The sequence below is a fragment of the Mytilus edulis genome, chromosome 10 (genome assembly GCF_963676685.1).
Source record: "Mytilus edulis chromosome 10, xbMytEdul2.2, whole genome shotgun sequence".
NCBI lineage: Eukaryota > Metazoa > Mollusca > Bivalvia > Mytilida > Mytilidae > Mytilus > Mytilus edulis.
Genome location: NC_092353.1, coordinates 12,591,443 through 12,606,219, shown reverse-complemented (window position 1 = coordinate 12,606,219; position 14,777 = coordinate 12,591,443). Strand labels below are relative to the sequence as shown.

The 14,777-nt window shown below is 31.9% G+C and overlaps 1 protein-coding gene across 1 annotated transcript; it reads right to left on the bottom strand.

The window, feature by feature from the left end:
• Window positions 1-248: 248 nt before the first annotated feature.
• Window positions 249-8,434, bottom strand: LOC139492586 (uncharacterized). The gene is made up of 4 exons (XM_071280737.1): window positions 8,326-8,434; window positions 2,894-3,001; window positions 1,569-1,718; window positions 249-340 (listed from the first exon to the last, which is right to left on the bottom strand). Exons 1-4 carry the CDS (start codon window positions 8,432-8,434, stop codon window positions 297-299), a joined length of 411 nt encoding a protein of 136 aa, XP_071136838.1. The 3' UTR covers window positions 249-296.
• Between the last annotated feature and the right edge of the window lie 6,343 nt (window positions 8,435-14,777).

Below are 14,777 nucleotides of genomic sequence, written 5' to 3'. Positions count from 1 at the left end.
ACATAGGTTATTTGACTTATCTGACGGATCCTATGGGTCACCGATCACCGATCACTCATCGATCAGTCAAACATCCGTCACCGATCATTCACCGATCAGTCAAGTTCACGTCAAACAGTAACGCCTAAGGTTGCAAGTACTGTAATGTCAGGTTAAAAGAATATGAGAAGTGACATCTTTACAGAAGAAAAGATATGATTATAATTGAAATAGCATAACATAGATCAAAATGTGTTAAATTTAAGCAATAGTTTTTATCATTTATTATGATTTTTTAGGCAAACGCATCTAGCAGATCATTTCCCAATTATATGTATCCATGCAGCAGTTGGTTTGGTTCCTGGAAAAAAAAATTATTGGTTATTTGTTTATAGTAGTATCATAGTTCCTGACGAACTACATGTAAAAGATCCGTTTTATTCTTAATGTAAAGGCAAATGACACAATTTGACACTTTACTACAGTAACAACAGTATGAATAACATATAAAGATAATGCAAAGATTAATTTATAAAATTTTCTATATAAATTATATTCATCAAGTAAAATAGCTGTAATGTTTTAGTATGATTTAATTTACCAATCATGTTTCGATACTACATATTAACACTGGGTAGGATTGAATGTTGTTCTTCTTTATTTCTTTTAGTTTTGATGTGTATTTTGAAATCGTATCGCTTGTGCTAGATCACAATTTATCAATTGAAGGTTTACTTTTCTACATTGGCTAGAGGTATAAGGGGAAGGTTGAGATCTCACAAACATGTTTAACCCCGCCGCATTTCTGTGCCTGTCCCAAGTCAGGAGCCTCTGGCCTTTGTTAGTCTTGTATTATTTTAATTTTAGTTTCTTGTGTACAATTTGGAAATTAGTATGGCGTTCATTATCACTGAACGAGTATATATTTGTTTAGGGGCCAGTTGAAGGACGCCTCCGGGTGTGGGAATTTCTCGCTACATTGAAGACCTGTTGGTGACCCTCTGCTGTTGTTTTTTTCTATGGTCGGGTTGTTGTCTCTTTGGCACATTCCCCATTTCCATTCTCAATTTTATTAGAATTTGCAAATCGGTTGAGCCAAAGCATCATTATAATTATTTGTCAAAATACTGATTATTTTCCTCACTTTAAGAACCGCTAATTGTAATACACTTATTCTATGATTTATGTACAAATTGTGTATGTCTTTAATTGTTAATGCACATTTTAATTCCACTTTTTCTGTACTGAAACTTTCATTAAGAGGTACGACTTAATAATATTAATGTCGTAATCTTTTTTTGTGATTGTACTTTTTATAAGTTGATAAATTCAATACAAAACATATATAATTTTAGATTATTTGTATACTTTTAATTTGTAGAGCACTTATTCGCAGAAAATGGTATATTTAAGAAAAGGATATCTTCTATATAGAAAGCAATGAAATAACATCAAATTCAGATTACTTTATAATAAATATGTACAATGCTATAGTCAGAATAACTTATGTCATTGGCATAGTAAACAACTAAGAGTAAAGTCAAGGTAAACGTTCTTGTCAAAACAAAAAGCATTGTTCACCTACTTACCACATAATCCACAAGATAAAGGACACCTGGTTCTTAGGATGACATCAGCACATACATGTTGGTTAGTACATTTGACATATTGACTGTCAGCACATGTTGTTCCAGAGTTTGGAGAAATGGTACTTGTTGTAGTACTGGAAACTTGTGGTTCTGTTAAGCAAGTAAAATTACTTAATTTTGAGTAGATACCTTTTTAAATAAAAATATGTCTGGTGAAATAAACATCTTTCTATGTTATGATGTTTTACTATTGTTACAGATACGGGTTTTACTATCAATAAAATGTTTAAACCCGCTGCTATTGTTTGTACCTGTCCTAAGACAGGAATCTGATGTTCAGTCGTTTGTTGATGCGGTTCATAATTGTTTCTCGTTGCTTTTTTCTTATTATATATCTTAGACCGATGGTTTTCTTGTTTGAATGGATTAACACTAGTAATTATTTTGTGGCCATTTATAGCTTGGTGTTTGGTTTGAGCCAAGGCTCCGTATTGAAGACCTTACCTTGACTCATAATGGTTTACCTTCATAAAGTTGTGACTTGGATGAAGAGTTGTCTCATTAAACTCATACCACATCTTTCTATATTTATTTCATCATCAGTGTGCAATCTATCTCAGTCATAAACCCCATTTTAGAACTCAAACTTAGTAAGTTATAGTTTCTATAAGTTAAAAGACACAATCTATGTCAATCATGTTCCAGCAGTAAGCCAGCGTTCTATAGAAATGTATTATTTAATACACTATGATTATTTTTCATTATCATTGTTCTATTATCATTCTTTACTAGTCAAAACAAACAACTTTTTTCCAACATATTTCTTTAACTTTAATATACAAAAGATATGCGACACAAGTAAATCATACTGATGAAGTATTAAATATGCTTTTATGTTGGTTGTTTCGTTCATAGAAAAAAAAAACACGAATAAGGGCATGGTATCAATTAAGTTATTCTTGTTGATTAGTTTAAGATTCTAGAAGATTGAGATATTCATTTGACGGCTGCAAGTACTCCGTGTTGAAGGCCGTACCTTGACCTATAATGGTTAACTTTAATGAATCGTTACTTGAATGGTGATTTGTCTTATTTGCACCCGAACTACATCTTCCTATATCGATAAACACGACTTTGGTTTTTTTTTAACGATTGAAGTCATATTGATTTAAATCCAATATTTCCTTTTTTTCCTTTTTATTATAAATTCATAGTAGAACGTTAATCTTACGAAATTGCAATATTTATATCTTATACATATCAGACACCTTTTCCGCTAGGTAGAAGTCGTTCATGTTTCGGAATACCAAATGTATCTAACCTACCTGTATCACAATTTTCACCAGTGAAACCACGATAACACGCACACTTGTGTTTCATTGTATGGATATCCTGGTAACAAAACCCATGTAAACAGCAGAGTGAGCGACATGCTGAAATGTACATATTGACATAAGAAACGTTAAAATACAATAATAAGTTGTAAGCAAGATATAGAAGCTGGTCCCCGTTTTTCTCTATAATTGAATTATTACACGTGTCTAAACCAATCCAAGGAGTAATAACGCATTTCTATAATGTCTTTGGGGTGTTGTTTTTTGGAAGACATTTTGCAGTTTTGATCATTATAATTTGCAACTAGGGCTTAATTTTGACACTCGTAGTTTGTTCCTAAGTGTATTGGTGTCATTTAATTATTTAAGTATTCTTTCTTTTGTGCTGGATTTATTGTTTTTATTCCGCATATTGTTTCGGATATCAATTTAGGTTACACCCGGACAAAGGCCGTTCATCCTCATCAGGTGCTCTGGTCAGTATTTAGATTATTCATTTGATCTATTAATATGCTTGTATTTTACATCAGAAGCGATTACCTTAAAGAACAAAAATACTGACCTCCGAGGAAAATTAAATCTGAATGTCACTAATCACATGGCAAAATCGAATGACAAAACCCAACAAAAACGAAGGGACAACAACTGTCATATTCCTGACTTGGTACAGGTATTTTCAAATGTAGAAAATGGTGGATTAAACATGGTTTTATAGCGCTAAACCTCTCACTTTGAACGACAGTCTCATCAAATTGCGTTATATTTACAACGATGCGTGACCTAAACGCAAAAAAAGTGTGGCCAAAAGTATTCGTCCCTTGAGTTTTTTTCCTATATATTGTATATAAAACTACTTTTTTCAAAAAAAGATTTTGGGGTCATTTTTGGTTTGATTTTAATCAACTTGGTACCAAGAGAAGCAGAATTGTCACAGGTTTATTTGGTTTTTTGGTTATATATTGTTTTGTGGATCATTTCTATTTTTTCTCAAGATAAACACAAAATATTATTTCCTGTTCAGAAATTCGCTATATATTCAACCAAATTAAATTATAAAAATTTATTGTATGTGTTCATATCAAGAGAAAACAAAAACACCTGAGGACAAAACTATTACCAAATAAACAAACATACTTTAGACAATTCTACGTCTTTTTAGGACTTGTTGATAAATATTCAACCATAAATGCCCTCAAAACAATTTTTTGAAAAATGTGTTTGTATTGTAGTAAATAAAAATAGTCAAAATGTGTGTGCATCTGTCTCCACAGTGTTACAAAAGAGGTGAAAGATATCGAACAGTCTGAAAAAATGAATTTGCACAAACAACAGTGTAAACAAAACTTTAAAAAAAAAACACGAAAATGTTCAAGTATGAATTCTAAGTGATTAACAATACAAATTAAAGATACATAACAGTCAAGGTCAAACAGAAAATCAAAACTGTTTCAGTACATGATGTCATTATCATATATCTTCCATGGAAACTTTAACATAATTAATGATTCTATCATAGACATGTACATGTATAAATACTGTTTTCTGGTAATATTAATCATTCAGGAAAACAATTCAAAATTCGTCCTTCGAATAATTGTTTAGGCAGAATTATCCATAAATTTAACGAATGAATTAATTGGGTGTTGCGATCTTAAAATTTTGCTTACAGTTGCATGAGTTTGTTTGGCTTGAAGCAACAAAGACTAAAAGCTACCTTATAGTTTACTAACAATAGTGCGGTGACTGAGGGCAGATTTTTTGGAATTTAATCTCCCCACCGAACATACACCTACATAATATATCATTGGAAAGAGGAAATCGTGTACTATAATAATATGCCTGTCGTCAGGACTTAATATGGTCACATTTTTTTTTAATTGAGGTCAAATGTCATATTTAAAAATCTGTGAAAGTTTGGGAGGGTTTCAATTTTGACATTTTTTTTCTATTTCTAAACTGTATTTATATACAAATGATACTGTTTCGGTTTTAGTAATGTTTGTTTTTGTACATAAACCTTCATCATTGAGATTTTTTTATCAAAAAAAATCCTAAAACGACGTTTTATAAACAAAACTTCAAAAATCAAGTTTTCAACCTATAAAATGTTTAGAGCACCTTAACCTTATGAAAAATATCAATTTCAGGTAAAAATCAAGTGTCATGCAGGACAATACTTTAAAATTATTTTTTAAACTATCATAGTGGGTGAGTCATCAAACCAAAGCCATAGAACACTACAGTCAAATATGACCTCAAATTGAATTTGCGGATACTTCAGTTTTTTTTATAGACTACTCGTTGCTTTTGGGTTTTTTACACAATTATTACTGCTACCATAGTATTATCTTTTGTTGTGTATTTAACTCTGGTTATTATCTATTACATTATAGGTTTTGTAACTATATTCCCCCTTTTTTCCCTTGCAACGTACCCCAAACTTCAAAAGTATTCCATATAAAAAAAGAAGATGTGATATGATTGCAAATGAGACAACTCTCCAAATGAGACCAAATAAGACATAAAACAATTATAGGTCTCGTACGGGCTTTAACAATAAGTAAAATTCATACTGCATAGTCTTCAATTCCCGAAATGAATAATGTAAAACAAACACAAAATCTAACGACCTGATTACCGTACAAAATAAAAAAGAAAGAAACAAATATAGTATATAGAAACAAACGACAAACACTGCATTACCGTCTCGTGACTTGAAACAGACACATACAGATATTGGCGGGGTTTAACCTTTTTAAGGGCACGCCAACACTCCCCTAACCTCGGGACTGGAACTGTGTGTAAAAGTGCAATAAGCTTTATACCAAATTTACCGTTATCTCCATCATCTTCATTTTCATCAACCGTCACAAGATATTTAATATTTCTGCACATTTCACTCATGGCCACAGGTCTGCACATGAAAGGTTCTGCTCAAAGCAAACACGTTATTTTGAGTTTTTCTTTACATGTACAGACAAGGTATTGTAGGAAGTCCGAAGACATTTGTTCCTAAAACAATCACCAACTTCAAACCATCCCTATCAATTCATCCAAGATTTTAAAAGAGATCTAAAAGGGGATTTAGGAAGGTGTGATGACATCCATATTCTTGTCTGCAAAGATGCTGGGGAAACATTATACGAGACGTACACACTATCTTGAATTCGCTCAATTTCATGGTTGGCAACATATAAGATAGCGTCGCACTTTACTTTAAGTAGCATAAAATCCATTGGCATTCAATGTTTCAACAAAGTGTTTTGAACCAAACTCATGGTACATTTGTAAAGCCAATCCTAAATGAAAAGGAGTAAAACAAAAACGATTGCCTCAACAATTGCTTAGCATTTCCGCAATTTCTCTGGTGCCATTTCCTGAGAATAGTCTTGTCTGTATGCATTTTCATTGAGTAACCATAGAATGAATTGCTATAAATACGAAAGCATTTGCTGAATTAAGAAGGAAGAGACAATTCATCCAAAGTTGGGTAGTCTTCTTTAGAGTTTCGATGTCTTTTCTAAGTAAACTTGCAGCGGAATAAAATATCTGTCCGTTATTTGTGTCTATTGCAGTTGACATTGAGATTTTGAGGTCAGTTTTCAATTGACTAGAAGCTTAAATGGCATCTTAAATAGTTATTTTGCTACTAAATATTTTGTTATATTTGCCTTGAACTTGTTGAAGTTGTTTGACAACTGAATTTCTATAGAAATAAATTAGTTTAGACTGCATTTTACATGTAAAGTATTTTAAATTATAATCAGCCGAAGAAATGATCTATATTTATCGAGTAACGGTGTCATGAGGAATTACCATTAATTGAGATATCTGCTTCCACGGGTTTGGATTTTTATTTTTTTTTTACGTTTTTACCAAATAATTTGTAATGCAACCAAAATGACAGAGTGATTGAAGTTTAAAAGATGGACGGGAAACTATTTCAACTTTAACTTTATCTGACACGGATAAAACATTTTTAATACGCTCATCTGATTCAAACTTGAGTATTTTTTATCTTTCTAAAATGTTTTGTTGCAACAAATATACAAGCGCTCCAGTTGAACGACTGCATTCTAGAACGTGTACAAATATCCGAAACAGAGGGACAACAGTCAGATAATTGTATGTCGTCATTAAATATTAGACTAGAAGCTTCCTCGCTCTAAAAGGGGGAACAAATATGTTTACTTGTGTATGTTTTGTGGCATGAACGATGATAAACTGCCTGTACGGAGTTCTTCAAATTAACAGCTATTGCATGAAACAGCTTGATATTCACCTCATCCAATCTTTTATGCAATGCAGATACAAAAATCGACTTCCCTAAACTGGTAAATTGACACAAAATTTCAATCAAGGTTTTTTTTTTTGGCATATTATGCACTGCATAAAATGTAACGACTTTTGTCTTTTCTTTGAACTTAATGGAGCAAGTTCCAAACGACTTGGCATATCACGGAATATTTACTGAAACTATCCGTCAATTATTTTGATTTTACAATAAGATTTTTCTGACAAAGTATATTTGATGTTTTATAACGAAAAAACATAGAATATAAATATATACAAACAAAGTATGTGGCATATATCAGTGCACTCTAATTGAAAATATGTGTATATAATAGCGAAAAAGGTAGTAATTTTTTATCATTTGAGAGCAAATTATTGACTAATACACAAAATGTGACGGAAGGCAAGTGATTGAGTTCCGTGTTGAAATTGAAGATTTTTACTCCATTCTTTTTCCATTGATTTCTTATGGGTTTTTTTCATATTTTGGTTCCGAAATTTTTATCACTAATTAGTTTTATTAAATATTATATGCTTAAAATATTATGGGATAATTTTTATTACTACTATGAAGAGGAAACTAAAGTTTGAGTCTGAATTTGCAATTAAAATTACCTCAATTTTAAATAGTCTAAACTTCGCAAATTTTATAGATTAGAAGAAAATAAAATACTGAATGGAATATTTTGACATATAGAAATAGCTTCAGGAAAAACTATTTAATTAAATGTAAGCAAACATACACATTTTTTCATTTTGAAAAAGGGGGGTTGAAACTCTCCAATATACTACCAGTCATTAAAACGACTTTTTAGAAAAAAGTGACCGTACGAAATTCTGACGACAGGGCAAAAACTAAAGAAGACATATTTGTCTTTAAGTTAAGACCATTTTTAGCCGTGTGTTATTTGGGGAGATTAAACTCGCGATCTAGACGACTTTTTACACTTCTGTCACCGCACTACAATGCTTATTATTTAGTTAAACATCTGGAAAGGTAGTCGTGTATCTGCCATCGTGCACCTTAAATAATTGTTATAGATGTGTCCTAATACATGTAACACCACTTTGTTTTTGTATACGTTGAATAACCCAAGGAAATGTTTGATGCTAGTATATAGCAAACTTACGTTTACATGTTCTCGACGAATGAAGAGAAAAATATTCCTCAACATAAGAAAGTAATATAAGGACAATATATATTACCTTCATTTTCAAGTCCATGGAGAGATAAGACATGTTATACGTCGGAAGGTCGAATTGATTGTACGATAATATTACGTAAAATAGATATAATTGTTGTCCATTACAGCTCGTTTCAATAACAAAAATCATATGAAATAGTTTTTATAAATTGAAAAAAAACACCAATGAATAATACAGTGTTGTATTTTCTTAACCTTATTACTTCTGTAGGTAATTATTTATATGAACAGTGTGAATTTACTATACAAAACCCGTGTTAATCTTGGAGAAGATATTAGAAGACCGTTTAGAATCAACACCGTCATTCAGGCTTAATAGTGCAGGCGTTTAATGAGGAAAAATGAAATTAACAAGTTGTACCGTTGTTGCGGATGAAGATCTCCACTAGATTTATCTTATAATCAGAAAGCACATACCCAACATATTATGACTAGTGATGACTAATGTAAAGATTTTAGTTGATACACGCGGAGCCTCGTAAATAAATGAAGTGGACTTACCTAATCATTTGTTTAAGTAAGTAGTTTTCGTAAACCGGGCTGTTATTTTTTTTCGTTCGATTTTTCTATATCACGACCTTTAAAGCTTTGCATACGTCCACCAGATTTTGTTTAACTTCTGCAATCAATCATGTCTGGCAGGGGTTATTATTCCTTACGTTATCGATTAAATGGTAAAATTTAGATTTTATGATTTTAAGTCCTAATTTCGCATTCGGCAGGGTTTTGTTTTGTTATATGTTATCTGACATCATCCTGGATAGTGTTCCATGACGAACTGAAGATAGAAAAGAGCTTTGATTAAAAGTTGCTCTATTCTAATTAAACTTTGTGTCGTACTTTCGTCTAATGCTATAGTTATGAGTTTTAGAACTTTTCAACAACTCACGACACCGACTTTAATAATTTGTTTACAGGAGAAAAAGGAGGGTCGAAGACTCAAGTAGAACATGCATGTAATATAAACATCGTTCTACATATTCTATTTTAACGGTACTATTAACAAAAATCGAATATTTTGTAGAAAGCCTATTGTGATTCTGAACGTTTTGTGTTTTCCCCTTTCGTGTAATACTTATATATTATATCATATGCTCAAAAATATAAAGTATTTAACTTTCATATCTTAAAAGAAAATCTTCACTCTATTCACATCCAAAACCATTACATTATTGATAATATGAATATTGATATCTACTTGAACGAGTTTTTAATAGAATCCTGCCTCGCTTGTCGATGGCCGTCAACTCGTTTTTCGAATGTTATTTTATATAACACTACTTTTTATCATCCCCGGAGTAACAAAGTTACGAATAGGATATTGTAACATGTCCAAATTACACTGTTGTCATTGAAAATGTTGCTTCTCAACATATCTTCATTAAACCTGTTGGACATAGTGAATATAATTGAATTTTATAGGTTGACTTCGTCTGGAATGAATCAGACCTTGTCCCTTTGTTTTTGAAACATTTTTTCCATACCCGAGACGAATCATCACGGAAAACACGTTTAGTGTGGGTTTTGTTTGGAGTCAGTGTTTCTTCATATTAATTTCGACTTATATGTGCAAACTGTCCTGTTTACTTTTCCCCCAATTTGTTTTCTTCTGATTTTTTCCTTTTTTTGTTCTACGAACAAGTTTTCTTCTCTTATCTAGTTTTGTTATGCGCCCTAATGTTTTTCTTATATATATAATTTCAAAACGCCGCTTTTTTTTGTCGGAGCCGTTCAGATGTCGTAGCTTGGTGATGAATTTATCCAGGTATTGAAGTTATGTCACGTGTTCCATTAGGTGAAATGTAAAGTGCGTTATAAAGGCTCCCGATGACAAAAACGAACTGTGTATAGATATGTGTGACTTTGTCAAAAGACACAAAATAATTGTTTCAATCTACACAATTCATTTTGCTTAAAGTAGCTAGAATTCCATAATCTACTTACATTTTATTTGTCGTAGTGATTGTCAATTGTAGGTGTAGACATTTGCTGAAAGGTGTATTGAAAAGATCAGCGAGGTTGATACCGCTTGCCTATCATATAACATTATAAAACGACATAACTGAAGAACAGTAAAAGTGATGATTTACAAACTTGTTATTGATCAGAGTTTAGTACTAATAAGTGGAATGCATACGTTTCGAGTATTGGTTGTCGCTATAGTGTTTGATAATATTTTGTGAGGGAATTCGATGTTTGCTATACCACTGTTCATTTCAACACACTTTATGACGATACCACTTTATCAATATGAATGAGATTTTTTGCAGTGTTTTAAGAAATAATCTTACTTTAAAATCGTACCATTTGTAATTTTATTACTACCACTGGATCGATGCCTCTGCTGTTGGACTATTAGTCCCCGAGGGTATTACCACCCCAGTAGCCAGTACTTCGGTACTGGCATGAAAATACGGATTTTTTGTGTTATTAAAATTTACTGTTACAAAATGATAGAAATTATTATAAATTAAGGAATGTATCTCCCTCATGCAAAGCTCTGATTCCTTTCACGGATTTGGCTATACTTTTTGGACCTTTTGGATTTTAGCTCTTCATATTTTATATAAGCTTTGGATTTCAAATATTTTGGCCACGAGCATCACTGAAGAGACATGTATAGTCGAAATGCGCATCTGGTGCAAGAAAATTGGTACCGTTTATTTTATTACTACCACTGGGTCGATGCCTCTGCTGGTGGACTATTAGTCCCCGAGGGTATCACCACCCCAGTAGCTAGTACTTCGGTACTGGCATGAAAATACGGATTTTTTTGTGTTATTAAAATTTACTGTTACAAAATGATAGAAATTATTACAAATTAAGGAATGTATCTCCCTTATGCAAAGCTCTGATTCCTTTTACGGATTTGGCTATACTTTTTTGACCTGTTGGATTATAGCTCTTTATCTTTTATATAAGCTTTGGATTTCAAATATTTTGGCCACGAGCATCACTGAAGAGACATGTATTGTCGAAATGCGCATCTTGTGCAAGAAAATTGGTACCGTTAATTTTATTGTGAACTATTAAATGTTTTACAAGGACTAATTTTCTGTATAAAGTCAATAATTGTGTGAACTTTTGAAGCTCAAACTTTTTATAGCTTTAAATACGCCAATGAAAGGTCCGAAAACTATACCAGTACAGAACGATATATTTTTGAAATTGTAGCAAAACTTTTGGTCGACAAATTTTCATTTGTTATTGCATAAATATCAACTTGAAATATCTGTCATTTCCTCCCTACCCAGTTTACCCCTATTACTTATTATAATGTGGACTGGACATTGTTATTGAATCTTATGCAATTTGATTGGATTAAGTTCTTTTTGGTTACCTTCGAACTGTTCATGCTTTTTGTACGAGTATATTGATTAAATCAGACCGTGCGTGAATATGTACAGTAAATTAAATGACCTGCATACTGGACGCTGGACCAGTCCATATTACGTTTTATCAATGAAACTTAAGGTATGAAAGGTAACAATTGCCACTTTTTTACATTTTCACATAATTTTCCGAATTCACATTAGACAAAATATTTTTGAAAGCCTATTGCGGAGAAAAAAGGGAAAGCTTACTGTTTTTACGTTCTATTCCATTAAAAAGATAAGTGCAGAAAAAACATTTTATGCACGGCTACGCCAGGTAAAATTGTTGTTTATTCTAACAAAAAAATACATTTTTCAGTTTCATTCGAATATTATAATAATAATAATAAATCCCAAATTGATGTAGTCATTAGATAAAGTCCTTATATGTACGAACTGCCTATCTTTGGACATCAATAGACAATACGATCGTTTTAAGGTCAATTTCGTCTACCTCACACAATCTTGTTAGGCACTATAACTTTAGTTAGAGAAGAGAAACGAAAAGTTTTCATTTGTAAAGGGGCATCATAACTCTAGAACGGTTGAAGTGACACCACAAAAATTCAAACTTCATCTCTATTCTGTGGTAATAAGTATTGTGTATACGTTTCATAACATTTAGTTGCGGCTAACTTAAGTTAGAGAAGGGAAACGAAATGTTTTACAATTTTTCTATTTGTAAAGGAGCAAAACTCTAGAATGGTTATATAGAATTGACATCACGAAAATTCATACTTGATCTTTAATTTGTGGCAATTAATATTGATTAGAAGTTTCATATTATTTGGTTGAGTCAAACTAAACTTCTATAAATGTAACTAAACGAAAAAATTTAACTATTTTGCCATATGTGAAGTTGCATTACGCTAGATCCATTTAAGATGACACTTTCAAAATTTACACTTCATCTGTATTTTGCGGCAATAAGCATTTTGTGTAAAAAGTAAAATAAAAAAAATACTGAACTCCGCGGAAACTCAAATAGAAAAGTTCCTAATCAAATTGCAAAATCAAAAGCTCAAACACATCAAAATGATGGATAACAACTGTCATATTCCTGACTTGGAACATGCATTTTCTTTTCTTATTTAGATATTGGGGATTACACCTGGTTTTATAGCTAGCTAAATCTCTCACTTGTATGACAGTCGCATCAAATTCCATCATATTGACAACGATGTGTGAACAAATAAACAGAATTCATAGGGGAAAATGACAAATATAGGGGTATAGCAGTCGACATTGTGTTATAATCTGAATCACTATAAAAACAAATAGATAAATAAGAAAGAAGCACAAAAAGGCATGTAGACCAAGCATATTATAAAAAAAATCAACACAAATGACGGGATGTATAAGTACAAAATCACGTCTTATATGTATTAAAAAAAACACCTTAAAAGACATAAAGACAAAGCACATTAGCAAAAATGCAAGAAAAAAATACAATGTTTTACAATAGCATACTAAAGGGAGGTATAACTTTTTCAAATTGTAAAGCGTCATAACTCTAGAACGGTTAAAATGACGCCATCAGTTGATCTGTGTTTTTCTAGAATAAGCATTTTTTATTAGTTTCATTATATTTGATAGAGGCTAACTTCAAAATGAGACACGAAAAAATCAGCAGTTTTTTTCTATTTGTTAAGGTGCGTAACTCTAGAACGGTTTAAGTGACACCATCAAACTTTAAACATGATCTGTATTTGTAAGCATTGTGTATAAGTTTCCGAACATTAAGTTCTTTTGTAACACTTTTTTTAAGGCAAACTAAAGTAAGGGAATATAAGGGCATAACTCTTGATAAGTAAAAGGGACAAACTTCAATATGGAGATACTAGATATAAATAAGAAGATGTGGTATGATTGCCAATGAGACAACTGTCCATAAGAGACCAAAATGACATAGACATTAACACCTTTAGGTCACCGTACGGCCTTCAACAACGAGCAAAGCCCATACCGCATAGTCAGCTATAAAAGGCCCCGATATGACAATGTAAAACAATTCAAACGAGAAAACTAACGGCCTTATTTACATAAAAAAAACACAGAGACTGTTAATAGTCTGTAATGCTCACCTTTATCTTTAGCAATCATAAATAAAGGGGAATCGCTATTACATTTAACTGACTGACATGTTTACGTATTTGTATTATTTGTTTTTTAAAGTTAAAAAAAATATACCAAACTTAAAGGAAAATTCAAAATGGAAAGTCATTTATCAAATAGCAAATAAAGATCTAAAACATGTCAAACGAATGAAAATCTATCATATTCCTGACTTGGTTCAGGCAATTCCTGTTGTTGAAATGACGATTTTTTTAATAGTTTTCAAAAGTACAAACAAAAAACCAAACATTGGAGTCATAAAAAGGCAAGCACTTCTTTTAGAAGTAAACTAATATTTTTGTTAATCGTACTTACATGTATTTGTAAAATCGTCTTGCTGATTATTTTTTCTGTGAATAACAAGACTAAATCAAAGAGCTGAAAGCTCTGAGGAAAAATGACGCCACTGCCTCTAATATAGGGATATTTTTTAAGGAAGTCTTGATTTTCACATACCGTAATAAGTTTACTATTGCAACATGTCTGGTAAATATATAATTGATATTCGTATATATATATATATATATATATATATATATATATATATATATATATATATATATATATATATATGTGTGTGTGTGTGTGTGTGTGTGTGTGTGTGTGTGTGTGTGTGTGTGTGTGTGTGTGTGTGTGTGTGTGTGTGTGTGTGTGTGTGTGTGTGTGTGTGTGTGTGTGTGTGTGTGTGTGTGTGTGAGTGTGTGAGTGTGTGAGTGTGTGTGTGTGTGTGTGTGTGTGTGTGTGTGTGTGTGTGTGTGTGTGTGTGTGTGTGTGTGTGTGCAAATGAACAGGTCAAGAGTCATGACTACCTTAATGATATACAGTATCCAATGACTACTGGCTGGGTTTATTTTTGTACAAATAAATAGGTAAAGAATACTGGAATGA